Source organism: Haliotis rubra, unplaced genomic scaffold (genome assembly GCF_003918875.1).
Source record: "Haliotis rubra isolate DU_JTF1 unplaced genomic scaffold, ASM391887v1 Scf715, whole genome shotgun sequence".
Classification (NCBI taxonomy): Eukaryota; Metazoa; Mollusca; class Gastropoda; order Lepetellida; family Haliotidae; genus Haliotis; species Haliotis rubra.
The window spans coordinates 376,556-398,145 of NW_025767430.1; the positions used below are offsets into that span (position 1 = coordinate 376,556).

Below are 21,590 nucleotides of genomic sequence, written 5' to 3' on the forward strand. Positions count from 1 at the left end.
ACAGATTAACCAACAACAATGTCATACTGTTATATTCAACAGTTATACCAACACCTGTTTTAAACAGATTAACCAACAACAATGTCATACTGTAATATTCAACAGTTATACCAACATCTGTTTGACACAGATTAACCACCAGCAATATCATGTTGTTGTTTTCAACAGTTATACCAACATCTGTTTTACACAGATTAACCTACAACAATGTCATACTGTAATATTCAACAGTTATACCAACACCTGTTTGACACAGATTAACCAACAACAATGTCATGCTGTTATATTCAACTGCATAACCAGCCCTTTGCTCACTCACTCACAAAGATTGACCAAAACCATTTAGTCGATGTGCCTTGGAGACGAAGTCAGTTGCCAGCCTCTGTAGCTGTCTTCACCTTGATTCAGCTGTTGTTACAATATGGGAGGAGGAGTGGCATCCTGAGGGTGACCTGTTATTTCATCCTGTGTTCCACAGTGTGTATCCTGATGCCACGGAGGCTGACTTGTACTGAGGTTTCCGAGCTTGGTTTGTTCATGAATGTGCAGAACTTGTGGTCACTGAGGAGAGGCTGTATGACAGAAGATAATAAATGAATCATGATCAGGGTGCAGGGGGAGTTAAGCCAGGGGGAGTTAAGCCGATGTTCCTGATGTGTTCCTGATTATTTGATTATTCAGGACTGGGAACGGGGAACAAGTGTTTGTAGCCATGGACAGCTCATGTTGATGGGTCAAATGATAACTTGCAGCCTCCTTGGAGACGTTAGGTCAGGGTCTCGACAGGACAGCTCATGTTGATGGGTCCAGTGATAACTTACAACCACCTTGGAGACGTTAGGTCAGGGTCTCGACAGGACAGCTCATGTTGATGGGTCCAGTGATAACTTACAGCCTCCTTGGAGACGTTAGGTCAGGGTCTCGACAGGACAGCTCATGTTGATGGGTCCAGTGATAACTTACAGCCACCTTGGAGACGTTAGGTCAGGGTCTCGACAGGACAGCTCATGTTGATGGGTCCAGTGATAACTTACAGCCACCTTGGAGACGTTAGGTCAGGGTCTCGACAGGACAGCTCATGTTGATGGGTCCAGTGATAAGTGATAACTTACAGCCACCTTGGAGGCGTTAGGTCAGGGTCTCTGACAGGACAGCTCATGTTGATGGGTCCAGTGATAAGGGTCTCATGTTGATGGGTCCAGTGATAACTTACAGCCTCCTTTGAGACGTTAGGTCAGGGTCTCGACAGGACAGCTCATGTTGATGGGTCCAGTGATAACTTACAACCACCTTGGAGACGTTAGGTCAGGGTCTCGACAGGACAGCTCATGTTGATGGGTCCAGTGATAACTTACAACCACCTTGGAGACGTTAGGTCAGGGTCTCGACAGGACAGCTCATGTTGATGGGTCCAGTGATAACTTACAACCACCTTGGAGACGTTAGGTCAGGGTCTCGACAGGACAAGCATCTTGTTCAGTTTTGCTGAATGTTCGTGACCTGGGTATGTGTGACCTGGGTGTAGGTCACCTGGGTGTATGTGATTTTCGCGTCAGTCCAATGCTGTGAAACGGCTGAGTGGCCTGTGAGTTTTGTATGTGTGACCTGGGTGTGTGTGACCAGGGTGTAGATTACCTGGGTATGTGTGACCTAGGTGTAGGTGACAGGGTGTAGGTGACCTGGGTGTGTGTGACCAGGGTGTAGATTACCTGGGTATGTGTGACCTGGGTGTAGGTGAAGGGGTGTAGGTGACCTGGGTGTAGTTTACCTGGGTGTGTGTGACCTGGGTGTAGGTGACAGGGTGTAGGTGACCTGGGTGTAGTTTACCTGGGTGTAGGTGACCTGGGTGTAGTTTACCTGGGTGAAGATGACAGGGTGTAGGTGACCTGGGTATGTGTGATGTGGTGTAGGTGACAGGGTGTAGGTGACCTGGGTATGTGTGACGTGGTGTAGGTGACAGGGTGTAGGTGACCTGGGTATGTGTGATGTGGTGTAGGTGACAGGGTGTAGGTGACCTGGGTATGTGTGATGTGGTGTAGGTGACAGGGTGTAGGTGACCTGGGTATGTGTGATGTGGTGTAGGTGACAGGGTGTAGGTGACCTGGGTATGTGTGATGTGGTGTAGGTGACAGGGTGTAGGTGACCTGGGTATGTGTGACGTGGGTGTAGGTGACAGGGTGTAGGTGACCTGGGTATGTGTGACGTGGGTGTAGGTGACCTAGGTGTAGATTACCTGGGTATGTGTGACCAGGGTGTAGGTGACAGGGCGTAGATTACCTGGGTATGTGTGACCTGGGTGTAGGTGACAGGGTGTAGGTGACCTAGGTGTAGATTACCTGGGTATGTGTGACCTGGGTGTAGGTGACAGGGCATAGATTACCTGGGTATGTGTGACCAGGGTGTAGGTGACAGGGCATAGATTACCTGGGTATGTGTGACCAGGGTGTAGGTGACCTGGGTATGTGTGACCTGGGTGTAGGTGACAGGGTGTAGGTGACATGGGTATGTGTGGCCTGGGCGTAGATCACCTGGGTATGTGTGACCAGGGTGTAGGTGATCTGGGTGTAGATTACCTGGGTATCTGTGACCAGGGTGTAGGTGACCTAGGTGTAGGTGACCTGGGTATGTGTGACCTGGGTGTAGGTGACAGGGTGTAGGTGACCTGGGTATGTGTGACCTGGGTGTAGGTGACAGGGTGTAGGTGACCTGGTTATGTGTGACCTGGGTGTAGGTGACAAGGTGTAGGTGACCTGGGTGTAGTTTACGTGGGTGTGTGTGACCAGGGCGTGGGTGTTTGTGACCAGGGTGTAGGTGACCTGGGTATGTGTGACCTTGATATATGTGACAGGGTGTAGGTGACCTGATTGGTGCAGAAATCCAATGTCAGACTTGCCAGAGTAATTTCGGTTTACTTGCCCGTGAACAACTAGAACACTGAGGCTATAGTTTTCCTAAAATGCCATAAATATCATCAAAGTTAATTTTGAGTTATATGTTTACATCGTGAATGTGACTAAGTTACAATTACTGAATGCTGTTTACTTTCAAGTTTTGGTAAAGGAAGCATGCTTGTAATCAGTTCTTTGATTGGCTGAGTGGTACAACTTACAGCCAATCTCACAGCATTTAACTATTTGAGCAGAAGCGCACAAATAGTGTACATTAGTTTGTAAACAATTTGGATGGACCAATCTGTTATTAGACAGGGAGGCAGTTATACTGATAAATGGATGTCTGGATCTAAAATATAATCACAAGCTGAAAAATATTGTGCATAGGAGAAAGAGTGGAAAGAGAATTTCAAAAGCTTTGGTTTGATGATGATAGCATTGGTTTGATGATGATAGCATTGGTTTGATGATGATAGCATTGGTTTGATGATGATGATAGCATTGGTTTGATGATGATAGCATTGGTTTGATGATGATAGCATTAGTTTGATGATGATGATAGCATTGGTTTGTTGATGATAGCATTGGTTTGATGATGATGATAGCATTGGTTTGCTGATGATAGCATTGGTTTGATGATGATAATGATAGCATTGGTTTGATGATGATAGCTTTGGTTTGATGATGATAGCATTGATGATAGCATTGGTTTGATGATGATAGCATTGGTTTGATGATGATAGCTTTGGTTTGATGATGATGATAGCATTGGTTTGATGATGATAACATTGGTTTGATGATGATGATAGCATTGGTTTGATGATGAAGATAGCATTGGTCTGGACAACTATACTTGCAGTTCGGACAAGTGAATATTTGCCATTTACTGTAGTGCTGATGATGGCTGCTGTAGTGCTGATGATGTATGATGTCTGCTGTAGTGCTGATGATGTCTGCTGTAGTGCTGATGATGTATGATGTCTGCTGTAGTGCTGATGATGTATGATGTCTGCTGTAGTGCTGATGATATCTGCTGTAGTGCTGATGATGGCTGCTGTAGTGCTGATGATATCTGCTGTAGTGCTGATGATGTCTGGTGTAGTGCTGATGATATCTGCTGTAGTGCTGATGATATCTGCTGTAGTGCTGATGATGTCTGGCTGTAGTGCTGAGTGCTGATGATGATGGCTGCTGTAGTGCTGATGATGATGTCTGGTGTAGTGCTGATGATGACTGCTGTAGTGCTGATGATGACTGCTGTAGTGCTGATGATGGCTGCTGTAGTGCTGATGATGTCTGCTGTAGTGCTGATGATGTCTGCTGTAGTGCTGATGATGGCTGCTGTAGTGCTGATGATGTCTGCTGTAGTGCTGATGATGTCTGCTGTAGTGCTGATGATGTCTGCTGTAGTGCTGATGATATCTGCTGTAGTGCTGATGATATCTGCTGTAGTGCTGATGATGTCTGCTGTAGTGCTGATGATGTCTGCTGTAGTGCTGATGATATCTGCTGTAGTGCTGATGATATCTGCTGTAGTGCTGATGATATCTGCTGTAGTGCTGATGATGGCTGCTGTAGTGCTGATGATGTCTGCTGCAGTGCTGATGATGTCTGCTGCTAAATGTAAAATGAGACATCCACAAGTGTGATTTTGTTTCCAGTACTGGCTGCCAACAACAACTGTTTTGACTGGAAAGGCAACAAGGTAGAGAATGGGGAGAAGTTCACCCCGAACAACGAGGACCCCTGTATGAAGTGTACCTGCCACAAGGGCTTCCCCATCATGTGCCAGGACGTGGTGTGCCACCCCCCGGAACACAAGTGTGTCACCCTCATCAAGGTGGAGGAAGAGTGCTGTGAGTACCAGTGTCTGGACCCTCCCCGGTCCAATCCCGACCTCCCCGGCATGGACAACAGCACCATTGGCAATGGCGGCACAGGTAATGTTGGTCACAGTGTGTGTTTGTCACTGTCTGTCACATGCATGATGCGGGGCAGTGTTCAGTCAGTCAGTTCAGTCTTACATCATCAATCATGCCAAGCGTATCATGCATCAGCAATCATGTTTGTAAACATTCTCTATGTGAACTGTTGTAAGGAAGCCATTATTTGAATATCATTATTTAAACAGCATTTCTTGTCCAATTCTTAAAACATGGATGGTTGAATAAAAACTATGACTAAATCAACCTATCTGGTGTGGCAATGACACAATGGCATGTTCCCCAACAGTAGAGGATGACAGCATCACCAACCTGGGGCTCCGTCTGGTGGCCAGCACTGTCACCTCCTTCCTCGTCCTGGCGCTGCTGCTCTTCATGGTGCACCGACTCAGGCAGAGACGGCTCCTTCTGGCAATGAGACGTGAGTAGTGTGCAGAGACGTGAGTTGTGTACAGAGACCAGAGTGATGTACAGAGATGTGAGTGGTGTACAGAGACATGAGTGGTGTACAGAGATGTGAGTGGTGTACAGACACGTGAGTGGCATACAGAGATGTGAGTGGTATACAGAGGCATGATTGGTGTACAGAGATGTGAGTGGTGTACAGAGAGGGTAGTGTACAGAGACGTGAGTGGTGTACAGTGACGAGAGTAGTTACAAAGACGTGAGTGGTGTACAGAGACGTGAGTGGTTACAGAGACGTGAGTGGTGTACAGAGACGTGAGTGGTGTACAGAGACGTGAGTGGTGTACAGATGAGTGGTGTTCAGAGTGGTGTACAGAGAGGGTAGTGTACAGAGACGTGAGTGGTGTACAGTGACGAGAGTAGTTACAAAGACGTGAGTGGTGTACAGAGACGTGAGTGGTTACAGAGACGTGAGTGGTGTACAGAGACGTGAGTGGTGTACAGAGACGTGAGTGGTGTACAGACACGTGAGTGGTGTTCAGAGACGCGAGTGGTGTACAGAGAGGGTAGTGTACAGAGACGTGAGTGGTGTACAGTGACGAGAGTAGTTACAAAGACGTGAGTGGTGTACAGAGACGTGAGTGGTTACAGAGACGTGAGTGGTGTACAGAGACGTGAGTGGTTACAGAGATGTGAGTAGTGTACAGAGACGTGAGTGGTGTACAGAGACGTGTGTAGTGTACAGAGATGTGAGTGGTGTACAGTGATGTGAGTGGTGTACAGAGACGAGAGTGGTGTTCAGAGATGAGTGGTGTACTGAGACTTAAGTAGTGTACAGAGATGAGTGGTGTACAGAGACGTGAGTGGTGTACAAAGACGTGAGTGGTGTACAGAGACGTGAGTGGTGTACAGAGACGTGGGTGGTGTACAGAGAAGTGAGTGGTGTACAGAGTGCAGAGACAAAAGTAGTATGCAGAAACGTGAGTGGTGTACAGAGTACAGAGACGTGAGTGGTGTACAGAGTACAGAGACGTGAGTGGTGTACAGAGTACAGAGACGTGAGTGGTGTACAGAGTACAGAGACGTGAGTGGTGTACAGAGATGAGAGTGGTGTACAGAGTACAGAGACAAAAGTAGTATGCAGAAACGTGAATTGTGTACAGAGTACAGAGACGTGAGTGGTGTACAGAGTACAGAGACGTGAGTGGTGTACAGAGTACAGAGACGTGAGTGGTGTACAGAGATGAGAGTGACATACAGAGACGTGAGTGGTGTACAGAGTGCAGAGACGAGAGTAGTATGCAGAAACGTGAGTGGTGTACAGAGTACAGAGACGTGAGTGGTGTACAGAGTACAGAGACGTGAGTGGTGTACAGAGACGTGAGTGGTGTACAGAGACGTGAGTAGTGTGCAGAGACGTCAGTGGTGTACAGAGAAGTGAGTGGTGTACAGAGACACAGTTACTCCAACCATGAGATATGGATTTTGGGGTCCTTTTGTGAATTAATCTTATTCTTGTATGAACTGGTTTGCTTGCAATATCTGACTATGTACTTTATCCAACAAACTTGTAAACACTTTTTTGAAAACAGCATTGCCAGTTTAAGTTGATTCTTAGAGGATCTTCAAACACTAAACATCATAGATGTTCATTTTATAGATATTTTTAGTAGTTGCTAAATTTATATTTCACCTTCCAAACAGTTATATGAGGAAGAAATGTTCATGAAAGAATCTGTAAATGATGTGATATATGAGTCCTCCTGTTAACTGTGTCTGATGTTACCTGCAGGGTTCGAGGCACAATCACGGCGGCAGCAGCTGGATGAGAGTGATTCGGACCCCTACATCCCTGATACCTACTTTGGCATGATTGAATGTCCCCCCTATGAAGACCCGCCTCCTCCGTACTCCTCCCCCAAACCAAACCCACACATCATGCCTGGGGAGGCCCCACCTCCCTATGAGGAGGTGGATCAGAATCACCATAGCAACAATAACAATAACAACATCCTGCTCCCATCTGACACCCAGACCATCAGCAGCAGATCTCAGGGTACTCAGGCAAGTAATCAATATGGCCGGACTAGTCCCAGTCAGGACATAGGAGGAGGAGGAGGACAGCGGACAAGGCGCTCACTTTTTGGGACTGAAATCACTGACAATGACCAGAGACAAACCAGTGGTTCTTGTTCTGCTGGCAGAGTTAGATCTGAGTCCTCATCACAGAGGGGACCCAGTGTGGAGGCAAGTGGTCGTGAACCTGCTGCATATCACAGTAACTCTCTTGGCCGAGTGTCCAACAGCACAGACAGCACTGAGTCACACAACTGCAGCTGTGATAGTGAGCAGACGCTTCTGAAAAAAGACAGTTTGCCCTGACAAGTCCCACTGGACAAGTCAAACACTGCCTCTTGGCTTCTGCCAGGACAGACTGAAAGGGCGGAAGCTGAGACAAGATGTCCCATGTCCCAGGACATCCCGAAGCTGTCAAGGACATCTCAATCCAGGTGCGGACACGTCGTGGAGTCCGGCTAACAGCAGTCAGTCATTACCTCAAGAAGCAAATACATGTAATCCTGGTCAACAATATTCTTCCCTGCCTCCACGGTTACACAACGGACAAAAGGCAGATTCTGATGGCTCAGCAAGTGATGCAGGTAGAACTCTAGCAGCTGCTGCAGCAGCTTATCATCCTTTGGCTGAGGAACCACCAGAACCTGTTTTGGACTGCCCTGAGCCACCAATGGCAACTAGTCATGGTATGTCTCAGAGCTGTGTAATTCTGAGGGAAAACAAGCATGATAGGAATGATCAGGAACATCTACGTAAAAGTCTGCCGCCTCTAGATTTCTCCTCAAACAGTCCCTCGGCATCTGAAGCTAATCCTCAGGCTAAAGATGCTGAGGATCAAGCATCAGAAAACCAGCATATTAATAGTAATGAGTATCTCAGAAACATTCGTCTTTCCAATCTTTTGAACAGTCCAGTGACCTCCTTCGATGGCCCTGCCTCGCCAGGGTCTCCAGTCACAAGATCAATGCGGCGATCTCATTCGGTGACCTCGGATATTTCAGTATTTTCAGTTTGTTCAGAAACTGGAGAAAAAAGATCCAAAGCAGTCGCTGCAGCAGCAGCAGGAAGAGTGTTGAGGAATGACTCTCAGTATCCAGACATCCCAATATCTGCTCATGCCATGAGGATGGCCAGTCTCGCCCAACATGTTGAAGGTCAAGTTCATCATGACAGTCGTCCTGAGGGACAGCCGATGAACGACAGAGGCGATACCTTTTCGCCGAGTGGGAGGCCTGTATGTGATGAGGGAGGAGAGGAGATGGTGAAGCCAAGGCTGAATGCTATAGAGGAAGCTGGAGCTGATCAAGCTTCAAACTCTGTCACAATGCATAATCCAGCTGTGGATGCAATGTCCCCAAAAGTCCACCGATCTAAGAAAAAGGACAAACATAAACAGAATCGTCATTCCACAGGGAGCGTGATGCAGGGCAGACCAAAGAAGCATACCCACTCTTCCTCAGCCCAACTGCCACCTGGGGGAGAGGTGGGCAAGAGAGGTGAGACAGGCACAGGAGCCTCTCCTAGTCACAGGAAGAGATCTGACAAAGTCCATGGATCACCAAGTAGCAAAGCATCCGGTTCGCCTAGCAACAAACCTGGTACTGGCAAAGGAGACTCTTCGAAAAAGAAGCCTGGAAAACCAGTGTGTGATTCCTACAAACAATATGGTTTCATTGATGATCCCAATTTTTTACAATCAAGAAGTGGGATGGTTGAGTTGAGGTTAGTGGACGCCGATGACGTTGAATGTCCTCAGGCTCTGATAAAGTCAGGAGTTCACAATGACAAGTCTCAGTCAGGTAGTGAAAATAAGCAACACAATGTAGCCCTGGGTAAACCTGGAGGAAAGACACACTTAACAAGTGCTGACAAAAGTTCCTACAGTCCAAGTCCAACTCGACAAAAGTCCTCTCGGCCTCGATCTTTTGGCCACCTGACAGGCGCTTGTGAAGGATCCCCCGGCCTAGGTGCGGAACATTCTCAGCTACCCATGGTAGGTCAAGGTACGCCGAAACGTAGGTCTCGGAATGCAACAAAATCAAAGAAGCGAGTGTCGTATCCAGTTACAACAGCTGAGGCATCACAGGAACAAGAAGATCAATCAGCCAATGGTAACCCAGTACCACTTGAATCAGCCAATCAAGAATCAGGTAACCCAGTACCACTTGAATCAGCCAATCAAGAATCAGGTCAAAGGTCTCTACCTTTAGGTCTTATAACAGTGCGAAATGGACCTTTAAGTAGCTATGTATAGTAAAAGTAGAATATTAGTGTAGGTTGACAGTTGTGTAGAATTCATTAGCTCACTTGGACCTGTATCTTCAATCATATCATATATCATATTCATAAATGTACATGTCATTGTGATGTGTTTCAAGTGAAGAAACACTTGATGATTTTACATCAAAGATCTTAAAACAACTTGTCTTTTTTATCACAAAAGCATTATACATATTCTATATTATGGTTTTATGTTTTATACCATTTATAGTTTATTTAATCATGTTTTATGTGGGAGCGATGCTTTGTTTGATCAAGGGGAAGTAACTCCAGTTATCTCCCTTCCTGATGCCATGTTTATTTTACACAAATTTGTTGCGAATTTGTCAAAATATGTCTCCATTATAGAAACCAGTTGAGCTGCATAATTTGTGTGCATGCAGTCTCATGAAAACAGACCACACCTAATCATTGATTACCGATTCTGTGTAGCAGCATTAAACATTTTATGCACTTACTTTCTTTTCTCAAATAATAACTTGCCAGAGATTTTGTGGTTTCAGCAAACTGATCTGTGTGTTAAATGTTGGTGGACATCAGTAGAATCTTTCTGGCATTGCCCTGTGTTGGAGTTTCTTTCTTCTTAAATTTGGTATCAGATGTAGATTTTTTTGTTGTGTTTTTGTTGGATATTTAATGTCAGATATTTGTGAAGGCAATCAAAAGTAATAAGGTGATATTTGTGATTTTGCCTCTCAGATATATCAAATATCTCACAAGATGTAAGGCTGTATTGTAACAGATTTATACAAAACTCTGTAATGTGAGTCATGTTGCTATGGTGATTTACTGATGGAGGACCCGCACCTCCTCTCCTATCGTCCCATGATGCCAGGCTGGATCTGTGACCGACTCGGTGTCGAGATACAGTGTGCTCCCAGTGTTGTATCCATACATTGGAAATATTGAGATGCACATGTCATCAAGTCTTCAGCATTTTGTCACAGTCAACATTTCTGAGGTTTGTATGTTTCTCCATCACCTGTGAAGACACCTGGACTCCCTTCCTGGCCTGAGTCTGGCAGAAGCCAACAATGAATACAACCTACAAACAATGGTGTTTCTGCCTCAGCCTTGCAGCCATCTTCTTTATGTGTTGCTTCATACAGACAGACTCAGTGGACTTCCATGAGTTGTTGCACGACATGCCAGTCTTCATGAATGGTTTTAGCCTTGATAATTTACCCGAGTTGTTTGTAAAGATATTTGGCTTTAGTGAACATAGATACGACAAAATGAGATTGTAGTACAAGTTTAAAATGTAATTGATGTATGCATCATATCTTCTTGCTGTGATTGGTTTTGGCAACATGCCGCCAGGTAGTCTGTCTTATCCTGATGTGACTCAGATGTCACTGTCACTCTGATCTCAACAGATGTCACTCTCATGTCACTCTCATGACACTCAGATGTCAACAGATGTCACTCTGATGTCACTCTGATGTCACACAGATGTCACACAGATGTCACTCTCATGTCACTCTCATGTCACTCTGAGTCCTGCCAATCCTGAGCCTTATTCCTCACAGGCATCTCATACCTGTTGTAAGTCAGTGTTAAGGTATGTGAGTTACGACAACTTAGTACTAGGGTTGTTGTAAGTCAGTGTTAAGGTATGGGAGTTACGACAACTTAGTGCTAGGGGTGTTGTAAGTCAGTGTTAAAGTATGGGAGTTACGACAACTTAGTACTAGTAGTGTTGTAAGTCAGTGTTAAAGTATGGGAGTTACGACAACTTAGTACTAGGGGTGTTGTAAGGCAGTGTTAAAGTATGGTAGTTACGACAACTTAGTAATAGGGGTGTTGTAAGTCAGTGTTAAGGTATGGGAGTTACGACAACTTAGTACTAGTACAACTTAGTCCTAGGGGTGTTGTAAGTCAGTGTTAAGGTATGGGAGTGTTTAAGTCGACAACTTAGTACTAGTAGTGTTGTAAGTCAGTGTTAAAGTATGGGAGTTAGGGGTGTTGTAAGTCTTAGTACTAGTAGTGTTGTAAGTCAGTGTTAAAGGTATACACGACAACTTAGTGCTAGGGGTGAGTGTTAAGGTACGACAACTTAGTGCTAGTGTTGTAAGTCAGTGTTAAAGGTCACGGACAACTTAGTAAGTGCTGTAAGTCAGTGTTAAGGTATGGGAGTTACGACAACTTAGCTAGGGGTGTTGTAAGTAGTGTATGTAACTTAGTCAGTGTTAAAAGTATGGGAGTTACGACAACTTAGTACTAGGAGTGTTGTAAGTCAGTGTTAAGGTATGGGAGTTGCGACAACTTAGTGCTAGGGGTGTTGTAAGTCAGTGTTCAAGTATGGGAGTTACGACAACTTAGTACTAGGGGTGTTGCAATTCAGTGTTAAAGTATGGGAGTTACGACAACTTTGTACTAGGGTTGTTGTAAGTCAGTGTTAAAGTATGGTAGTTACGACAACTTAGTAATAGGGGTGTTGTAAGTCAGTGTTAAGGTATGGGAGTTATGACTACTTACGTCAGTCTTAAGGTATGGGAGATTTGATTTAAACATATTTATTCAAGAGAATGTATTGGGAACTATTTATTCCAACTAAGTTAAACCCTCTCCTATTTACAGTGCTTACATGCAAAAGTGAAACAAACTGCATGCACAGGGATAGAAAGATGTATGCAAAAGGGGTATATAACATTTAAAATAAAGTAATACATTGAATACATCAATTATTTAGATCATAAACGTTATATCCAATTACTGAACATTTTGGAGTTTGATATATATTTTTGAACTTCTTTAATGGGAGTTACGACAACTTACGTCAGTCTTAAGGTATGGAAGTTACGACAACTTACGTCAGTCTTAAGGTATGGAAGTTACGACAACTTACATCAGTCTTAAGGTATGGAAGTTACGACAACTTACGTCAGTCTCAAAGTATGGGAGTTACGACAACTTACGTCAGTCTTAAGGTATGGGAGTTACGACAACTTACGTCAGTCTTAAGGTATGGGAGTTACGACAACTTACGTCAGTCTTAAGGTATGGGAGTTACGACAACTTACGTCAGTCTTAAGGTATGGAAATTACGACAACTTACGTTAGTCTTAAGGTATGGAAATTACGACAACTTAGTGCTGACATTGTTTCATGGGACAAGGCTCAGGGTGACATGATAGGCTCTGAGTGACGTCTGTACTTCAACACATTATTTATGAAACATTCAATGGTTGTTGCCATGGTTACTATGCTTGGATTTATGTATTACCATTATGTTCTGTGAGATAAATGAAAGTATTTATGCCATAATTCTCAGACAGGTCATATTTTTGTAACTTGTTTAGGGGTAAAAGGAAACAAGATGTTCTTATTGCTCAGACATCTTAATGTCTTTCTTTCCTTAATGTGTTTTGTTCTTGAGGGTAAACAACTTCCTGTGATAGCAGTGGTCTCCCAACAGGTGTGTGACATTATCAAATATAGAAAGTTTGTTATTTTTTCTGTTGATGCAACTTTGTGTGTGCAATCAGTTCCTTAGTGTTTTGTATCGGGCCGTCCTGATAGGATTCTTTACATTGAAATAGTCAGACAATTTGGATATGTTGAGGGAGATCCTCGGAGAGTGTGTTACATCGGTCAATTAGAACTCTTCTGTGTGATCAACCGTAAGTTTCACATAACAGAAACAGGCCACAATTCTTTCACTGGAAGCAGCTGGTGGCAGGAAACTGGCACAGCAGTCAAAGGGAGGTATTCTGAACTTTTCTTCATGAATTGTCTCCCTTAATACAAATCAAAGGATTAACTTGAGGAAATGAAATTTGAGGGTGGCAGAAGGTTGTTGATGTGGTGTTCAGATAAAAATAATAGCAACGGTTCCAGGCTACTGCATGAACTCTTGTTAACATGGTTACCGGATTTTGTGCAAACTCGTACCATGGTTCCATGTTTGTGTTGCCATGGTTTGGTGTTGATGAGAGATGGGCCGGTGGCTGATTTTGTATCTCCATGTATACTGATGGCAGTTTTAACCCATGGCAGGCAATATCAGAATGCACAGCAGACGATATGAGAACCCATGGCAGGTGAAATCGACAGGTGATATCGGAACCCATGGCAGGTTATGTCAGAACCCATGGATGACCATATTGGTACCCATGGAACATGGGATTTTCTCATTCACAAGTCATCAGAGTGGTTCATGTTTTGAATTAATCTAAATGCAGATTTTTCTCAGGTACTGAATAATTTCATTGTGTTCAATATTTTAAACAATTTTTGTTTTTATCATCAGTTTTTAAGCTGTGTGAGCGATGTTTATGATGTTTTAAGGTATTTTACACTTGTTTTTTAGAAGTAATTTGAAGAATTTCAGTGTTGTGGCAATGTGTAAGGCATGTAAAAGCATGGAAATCTTGTGCCACATGTCCCGAAGACTTTATTTTATCTAATGACAAGCTGCATGGCTTCATCACAGGGAAAGTCTGTGAGCACAGGGGATGAAGACAGACATACTTTAAATGTGCTGTGTATTTGGTTTAAGTCACAACAAGAAGAAACAACTAGATGTCAGTTGAAGTTACTTAAATGTAACTGACCACATCCCTGAGTGAGAGCATTCTGTCAGTCACCCAGCCATCCCCATGTGTGGACCTGGATGGGCCCAAACCCCACCTCCCGCCTCCTGTGAACATTTTAGCATATGTCTGATGTACAAATGTCCGTGAGCCATCAATGTATTTAGATGAATCATCTGTTTTACCTTTCAAGTGGGACAAGTGTTGGTGTCACACAGTCCGATCAGTAATACCATGGTGGTTGAGGAACCAGAAACACACATCTACATGTCTTGCCTACAGCTACCTTACATTTTAAGGTTATGATTATTTTGTTGTCTATCTGTTTAATCCAAAGTCGGTTCCACTCCTCTCAGAACAATAGATTTCTTGTCAAAGTTATACTGTTTGGTCAGCTGAGTGAGTGAGTGGGTGAGTGAGTTTTACACTGATTTTTGCAATATTTCCAGCAATTTCCCGGTGGGGGACACGAGAAATGGGCTTCAGTTTGGTCAAGACAAACAAGTAGCAATAATAGTAGTGCTCAGCTTCCTTGCTGCACACCATCTTGCTGCACACCATCTTGCTGCACACGTCTTGCTGCACACCATCTTGCTGCACACTGTCTCCAGCACAACTAGAATGTCCTGCAGCTGTTGTGTCTTCTTCTTGGTATTCCAGAAGCTTGATGTAGGAATGTTCCGTCTCCTTCATTTAACATGCTTTTACCATATTATGCCCGATTACTGTTTACTGAAAGAAATAGGTTTAAGAAACCATGAAAATCTACCCTGTGTTTTTAATTTGCTACAATAGGAAAGCCACATGTTTGTTTTGTTTGCAGATAGACATTGATCATGAAGGAAGGTACTGGATTTTAAAGATAGGCATTGAGTTTTAAAGATTTTTAGGATCTGTGTTGAATCACTGTTTTAAGGATTAAGCTAAACTGCAGAGTTGTGATACGTTGTGATAATGTTTCCACTAGTCGAGCTAGAATGGGCATTTAGTGTTTGTAAGTTTCACCAATTATGCAATATATATATATATATAATGTGCAATGTGTATTACAGTGGATATCTTTCTGCAGAACAAATGATCTTGTGCAGCTTCTGTAATTGTCTGATTTCCTGTAAATATCGTCTCTGTGTTTGTAAATTGATTGGAGCACAATGGTGGTGTGTGGCTCCTGTACATTGTCAACCTCAACTCAATCAAGCACTGATGGTTCCATGGGGCAGGCTGGTTTCAAACACTTTATTCTTGACAAGGGAGACAACTAGCAGGCTTGGGGCTCAGAGAACATTCCTTCTGTTCCAAACTCCAAAGATATTGAATATCCATTGTTGACATGGTAACCACCACATGCAAGATGCGATATGAATATGTCATCAGTTAGATCATGTTCAGCTTTCCTCCAGTGTGTCTGTGTACAGCCTACACATTATAATCCTTGGCATCAACAATCTGTGTAACAAGGAAACCAAGACACAATGAGCTTGTGTAAACTTGTACAGAGTCGATGTTAAGTATTCAGTGTTCAATAGATTCCATATTACAAGGAATCCTTGTTTCAAATGTCACAAATCAGTGTCCCAAGAAGTGTTTTGAAGAAATGTTTTAGGAGAAATGTGTTAGGAGAAACGTATGTTCTGGCTTCCCTTTGGTGGGATGAGAGCTTGCAATATAGATCTAGTCAAGCTGTAATATACCATTTTTACATTTTCGTCCATACCCTCCATATACAACTCACCATTGATGGGGGAGGACTCCACTGTGGAACCTTGTCAGTTGTGGCTGTATGAAACACGACACACACTGACGAGTCCCACTCTCAGGCATCATGTGAATCACATCCGTCGACTTAATCTACACAGATGCTGGGAACAGTTGGTAAAACACATTAAATGTGAACATAAAACGACTCCTCTTTCACAATTTTGTTAAAATATGGATGAAAATATAATGATTAATTTCTTGTGACCAACATTTGTGATAGCTTGAAGCTTTAAACAGCAGATATTTTACTTTTCAAGTCATTTTCCTGTTATTACATCCCCTTTACAACTAGTTGTGTTAGGTACACATGTCCTTATGGCAGCATGATGTACAGGAGTTCCTGCAGTCATGGGTTGTCTCCCTTGGCTCACTGCCGATCATGTAGACCATCTGGTCGGTGTTGAGCACTATTCCAGGTGTATGACTTGGGCCTATACATTGTACCCTGTAGCATGATGTACAGTTCCTGTAGCCATGGGTTGTCTCCCTTGGCTCACTGCCGATCATGTAGACCATCTGGTCCATGTTGAGCACTATTCCAGGTGTATGACTTGGGTCTATACATTGTACCCTGTAGCATGATGTACAGTTCCTGTAGCCATGGGTTGTCTCCCTTGGCTCACTGCCGATCATGTAGACCATCTGGTCCATGTTGAGCACTATTCCAGGTGTATGACTTGGGCCTATACATTGTACCCTGTAGCATGATGTACAGTTCCTGTAGCCATGGTCACTGCCGATCCCTCTGGCTCACTGCCGATCATGTAGACCATCTGGTCCATGTTGAGCACTATTCCAGGTGTATGACTTGGGTCTATACATTGCTCACTGCCGATCATGTACACCCTCTGGTGGATGTTGAGCACTTTTCCAGGTGTATGACTTGGGCCTATACATTGTACCCTGTAGCATGATGTACAGTTCCTGTAGCCATGGGTTGTCTCCCTTGGCTCACTGCCCATGTAGACCATCTGGTCCATGTTGGGTTGACTTGGTCCTATCATTGTACCCTAGCATGATGCAGTTCACATGGGTTGTCTCCCTTGGCTCACTGCCGATCATGTAGACCATCTGGTCCATGTTGAGCACTATTCCAGGTGTATGACTTGGGTCTATACATTGTACCCTGTAGCATGATGTACAGTTCCTGTAGCCATGGGTTGTCTCCCTTGGCTCACTGCCGATCATGTAGACCATCTGGTCCATGTTGAGCACTATTCCAGGTGTATGACTTGGGTCTATACATTGTACCCTATAGCATGATGTACAGTTCCTGTAGCCATGGGTTGTCTCCCTTGGCTCACTGCCGATCATGTAGACCATCTGGTCCATGTTGAGCACTATTCCAGGTGTATGACTTGGGCCTATACATTGTACCCTATAGCATGATGTACAGTTCCTGTAGCCATGGGTTGTCTCCCTTGGCTCACTGCCGATCATGTAGACCATCTGGTCCATGTTGAGCACTATTCCAGGTGTATGACTTGGGTCTATACATTTGTACCCTGTAGCATGATGTACAGTTCCTGTAGCCATGGGGTTGTCTCCCTTGGCTCACTGCCGATCATGTAGACCATCTGGTCCATGTTGAGCACTATTCCAGGTGTATGACTTGGGTCTATACATTTGTACCCTATAGCATGATGTACAGTTCCTGTAGCCATGGGTTGTCTCCCTTGGCTCACTGCCGATCATGTAGACCATCTGGTCCATGTTGAGCACTATTCCAGGTGTATGACTTGGGTCTATACATTTGTACCCTGTAGCATGATGTACAGTTCCTGTAGCCATGGGTTGTCTCCCTTGGCTCACTGCCGATCATGTAGACCATCTGGTCCATGTTGAGCACTATTCCAGGTGTATGACTTGGGTCTATACATTGTACCCTATAGCATGATGTACAGTTCCTGTAGCCATGGGTTGTCTCCCTTGGCTCACTGCCGATCATGTAGACCATCTGGTCCATGTTGAGCACTATTCCAGGTGTATGACTTGGTCCTATACATTCTATCCTTATGGTCTCTCCATCCATATTTCTTAGTAATTACAAACTCTAGATAGAAATAACTTCAAAATTGCGTTCGTCTTGTGGAAATATTGTCTCCATAAACAACCATACTGACTTCATAAAGATTACAACAGAACAACTGCTTATGTCCGTGATGGGAGATGAGCTTGGGACTTTTGGCAAGATGGTCAGTTGTTGATATCACGTGGAGAAGATTCAATACAGTCACCAGCTGTATCGACAGCATCAGGTAGACTGGTCATCAGTAAATAGCAGAGGAACCCTAAAGTTCTGTGGTTTTATCTTAGGGTCCACCGCCTGGCCCTCGAACTCGGAGGATATGCTCTCATAAACAGACTGCCCCATCGAGCTATTGTGCTGTGTGTCATTTATTCATCGTATTGTGTATCATAAACCCATTGTTCTGTGTATCACACATCAGTTGTCTTTGTGTATCATACATCAGTTGTCTTTGTGTATCATACATCCATTGTGCTGTGTATCATACATCCGTTATCCTGTGTAACATACATCCGGTTGTTTTGTACATGATTGTATATGCTTCTTCCATTGTATATTTTATCTCGATATTGATGTTTATCATTATAAAGTCTCATGACATGAGCGGCATTAAATGTGATTAAAACTAACATTCTTGTTTGCTGTTCTTGGATTTGTTGTTGGTTCGTTGCTGGATCTTCACGTGTTCTGTCCATGTTCTAATACTAAAGCACCCAAGTAGTGGAAAATGCGGGATTCGAGCTGCAGTCAACACGACCAGAGATCTTGACAGACGGGCTGTCCTCTATGTGAGGGCGGTGGAAATGTTGGCCAGCTCGGCTCCTGTGAGGGTTAGGGTTAGGTTACCATAACCCTGTCCCTTGTCAGCCAGCAGACGACTTAAGGCTGTCCTCTATGTGAGGATCTGTATGACTCGGTGGACATGGAATGTGGCAACTTGACCAGTGAGGAAAGACCAGACAAATCAGCAAGTGACGATGCATCTTCATGCAAACACAGTTTAAAGATAACACTAAAATCCTACTTTCAGAACTCTGGGGAATCCCAGCAACGCAAAAATGGTCAATGATCAATGAACCTTCCTGACTCGTCCAGCACAGAAGCAGCCAGCCACAAATGTTGTCATGGAGGCAAGTAGCAACTGCACGACCTTCACAGGCAGCACCACCCTGCCACAAATGTTGTCATGGAGATAAGTATTTAATGTAAAATCAAAGGGTGATCCTTATATTGACAAAAAGTTCAAATATAAGATACGTAGAAAAGTGCATGTGGGTTTATTATACACCATGTACCGTTTCCCGGTCACGGGAGCATACAATGCGAAACAGGTTCTGTGATACCCCAAGTTTATCGGCAATATCACACTGTTTTTAACTCCATGGAATTGAATGTTTGTGCTAATTCGGGGTTTGACAGACAAAATATGTCCACATTTAGCTTGTATTTATGACGAAAGATTATTGTCAGACAGACCTTGGCTGTGACATCGCATCCGGTGCCCTTTGCACATACTGAAAAGAATCAGATTTCGCGATATTTTCTTTTCTTTTCTCTCTCTTCATATTTAACTGAAAGTGATAAATGAAGCAGTCGTCGTATGAGAAGTGAATCAGTTGGTGTAAACTTTGTTGACATTAAAATAACAATGTTTTATGCAAAGGCGCCATGTTTTCCTACGTTTGATGGAATACGACGTGGGATTTGTATGGTTCAGTGTCAAGAATATTGAACCAAAATACTTGACATTAGGTGCACATGAAATATCGGAGACGTGATAACTGAAATCGTTTCGCTCAAATTTAACTAAACTAGTGCTGAAAGTGCATAAACATTCACAAAACTAAACCTGAAGTGATCACGCCATACTGAGCCATGTCACACACGTACAGGCCCATCTTTTCCGGGAACAAACGGCGAAACAAGTTAACGAATCGCCTATACGTCGCAAACAATCCCAACGATACTGTCTGATGTAACACGGAATGCACGTGCATACTGATGGTATAACACAGCTGACGCGACACGTGACCAACACAGTAGTAAACAGAACATGACGCCGATGACGGCCGGACTCGTGTTTACAGATGAGAAGGTGAACGTTTAGCGCCGAATTGCATTCAGCAAGTCCGACCGTTTGGAGTGTGGGATGGTGTGGGGAGACTCATGATTATTCAAGGCAACCCGAATGCTCCAAGATACAATGATGGAGTTTTGCGACCAGTTGTGTTGACATTTATCCAGCAACAACTACGTGGCATTGTCTATCAACACGATAATGCAAGGTCTCATACAGCAAGACTGACAAACGACTTTCTGCATAACGCTAACATCGTTGTTTTGCCGTGGCCGCCATGTTCTCCCGACATGAATCAGATAGAACACTTATCGAACTACCTGGATCGACAAATCTATAACAACGTGTCGTAATTAATGGATTTAGATCTGATACTAAAGCTGTTTTTGCTGGAGTACCCCAGGGTTCAGTATTGGGGCCGCTCTTGTTTATTGTTTATATAAATGATATAGTAGAAGGTATAAATAGTAATATACGCCTTTTTGTGGATGATTCTTCTTTATATGCGATCATTGATGATCCCCCAATAAGACAAAGTCAATATGCTTTACTCGTAAACTGCAACCAACTCCAGTGCCGAACCTAACCATGAATGCTAATGTCATTAATTCCGTACAAAGTCATAAACATTTAGGTCTTATACTTCAGCATGATTGCTCATGGAATGAACACATTAACGACTGTGCTAAAAAAGTTGCACCAATGGTGAATTGTCTAAGAAGTCTCAAATATCGTTTAAACCGAAAAACATTAGAAACCATGTACACACAGTTCATATTACCAGTTTTGAATTATTGCAGTCATATATGGGATAATTGTACTAAACAGCAAGCAGATATACTTGAAAAGCTCAATCTTGATGCTCTAAGAACCGTGTGTGGTGCTGTTCGTGGTACCAGCCATCATGAAATATACAAAGAAACTAATTGTCACCCGTTGTGTCGTAGAAGGTACCTTCATAAAATGACTATGTTATACCAAATGGTAAATAACACTTGTTATTGATAAACCTTGTTCAGCCCAGAGTATCAGATATCGTTGGTTATAATATGCGCGGTGATTCAAATCTTCAGACTATAAACTGTAAATCTGTAAATTATGCGAGGTCCTTTCTTCCAGATACTGTTATATTATGGAATTCATTACCAGCTGAACATAGAGAATCACTGTGCCTATCAAGATTCAAAAATGTACTTCTTAATGATTCTAATATCTACAGTCATTTTGACTTACATTTCGGTAACAGATTTTGTCAAATCATACATTCTCGTCTCCGACTTGAATGTAGTGACCTTGATGCGCACAAATATGAAAGATGTATATCTCCAACATCATCTTGCTCTTGTGGCCACAACTATGAAGACTATGCTCATTATTTCTTCTCATGTACTCTTTACAACGATATACGTCAAATTATGTATTTTTATACGAAAGGATTTGACCTAAAATCAATTTTGTTTGGAATCCAAAGCTGTTTCTCAATAGTAAACAAAGAACTGTTAATTTCAGTGCACTCGTTTATAAATTTAACAGGCAGATTTGATCCAAATTAATTTCTTCATATGACATATACAGTTTAACAATGGTTGGTGTTAT

General features: G+C 43.4%; 2 protein-coding genes and 1 long non-coding RNA gene across 3 annotated transcripts in view; all 3 read left to right on the forward strand.

The window, feature by feature from the left end:
- The window catches only part of LOC124259244, a 54,696-nt gene extending 43,331 nt beyond the window's left edge, over positions 1 to 11,365 (forward strand). Inside the window, exons 2-4 of the mRNA XM_046693354.1 lie at positions 4,553 to 4,831; positions 5,124 to 5,255; positions 7,032 to 11,365. Coding sequence (XP_046549310.1) covers positions 4,553 to 4,831; positions 5,124 to 5,255; positions 7,032 to 7,621 — 1,001 coding nt within the window. The 3' untranslated portion in view covers positions 7,622 to 11,365. The remainder of the gene's footprint in view (positions 1 to 4,552; positions 4,832 to 5,123; positions 5,256 to 7,031) is intronic.
- LOC124259243 lies at positions 7,642 to 11,365 on the forward strand. The gene is made up of 2 exons (XM_046693352.1): positions 7,642 to 9,426; positions 9,466 to 11,365. The coding sequence occupies exons 1-2, from the start codon at positions 7,986 to 7,988 to the stop codon at positions 9,567 to 9,569; spliced, it is 1,545 nt and encodes a 514-aa protein (XP_046549308.1). The 5' UTR covers positions 7,642 to 7,985; the 3' UTR covers positions 9,570 to 11,365.
- A 6,282-nt stretch (positions 11,366 to 17,647) lies between these two features.
- On the forward strand, positions 17,648 to 18,546 carry LOC124259248. Its single transcript, XR_006893788.1, has 2 exons — positions 17,648 to 17,745; positions 17,872 to 18,546. It is a non-coding gene; the product is annotated as an uncharacterized LOC124259248 (long non-coding RNA).
- The last annotated feature ends 3,044 nt before the right edge of the window (positions 18,547 to 21,590 follow it).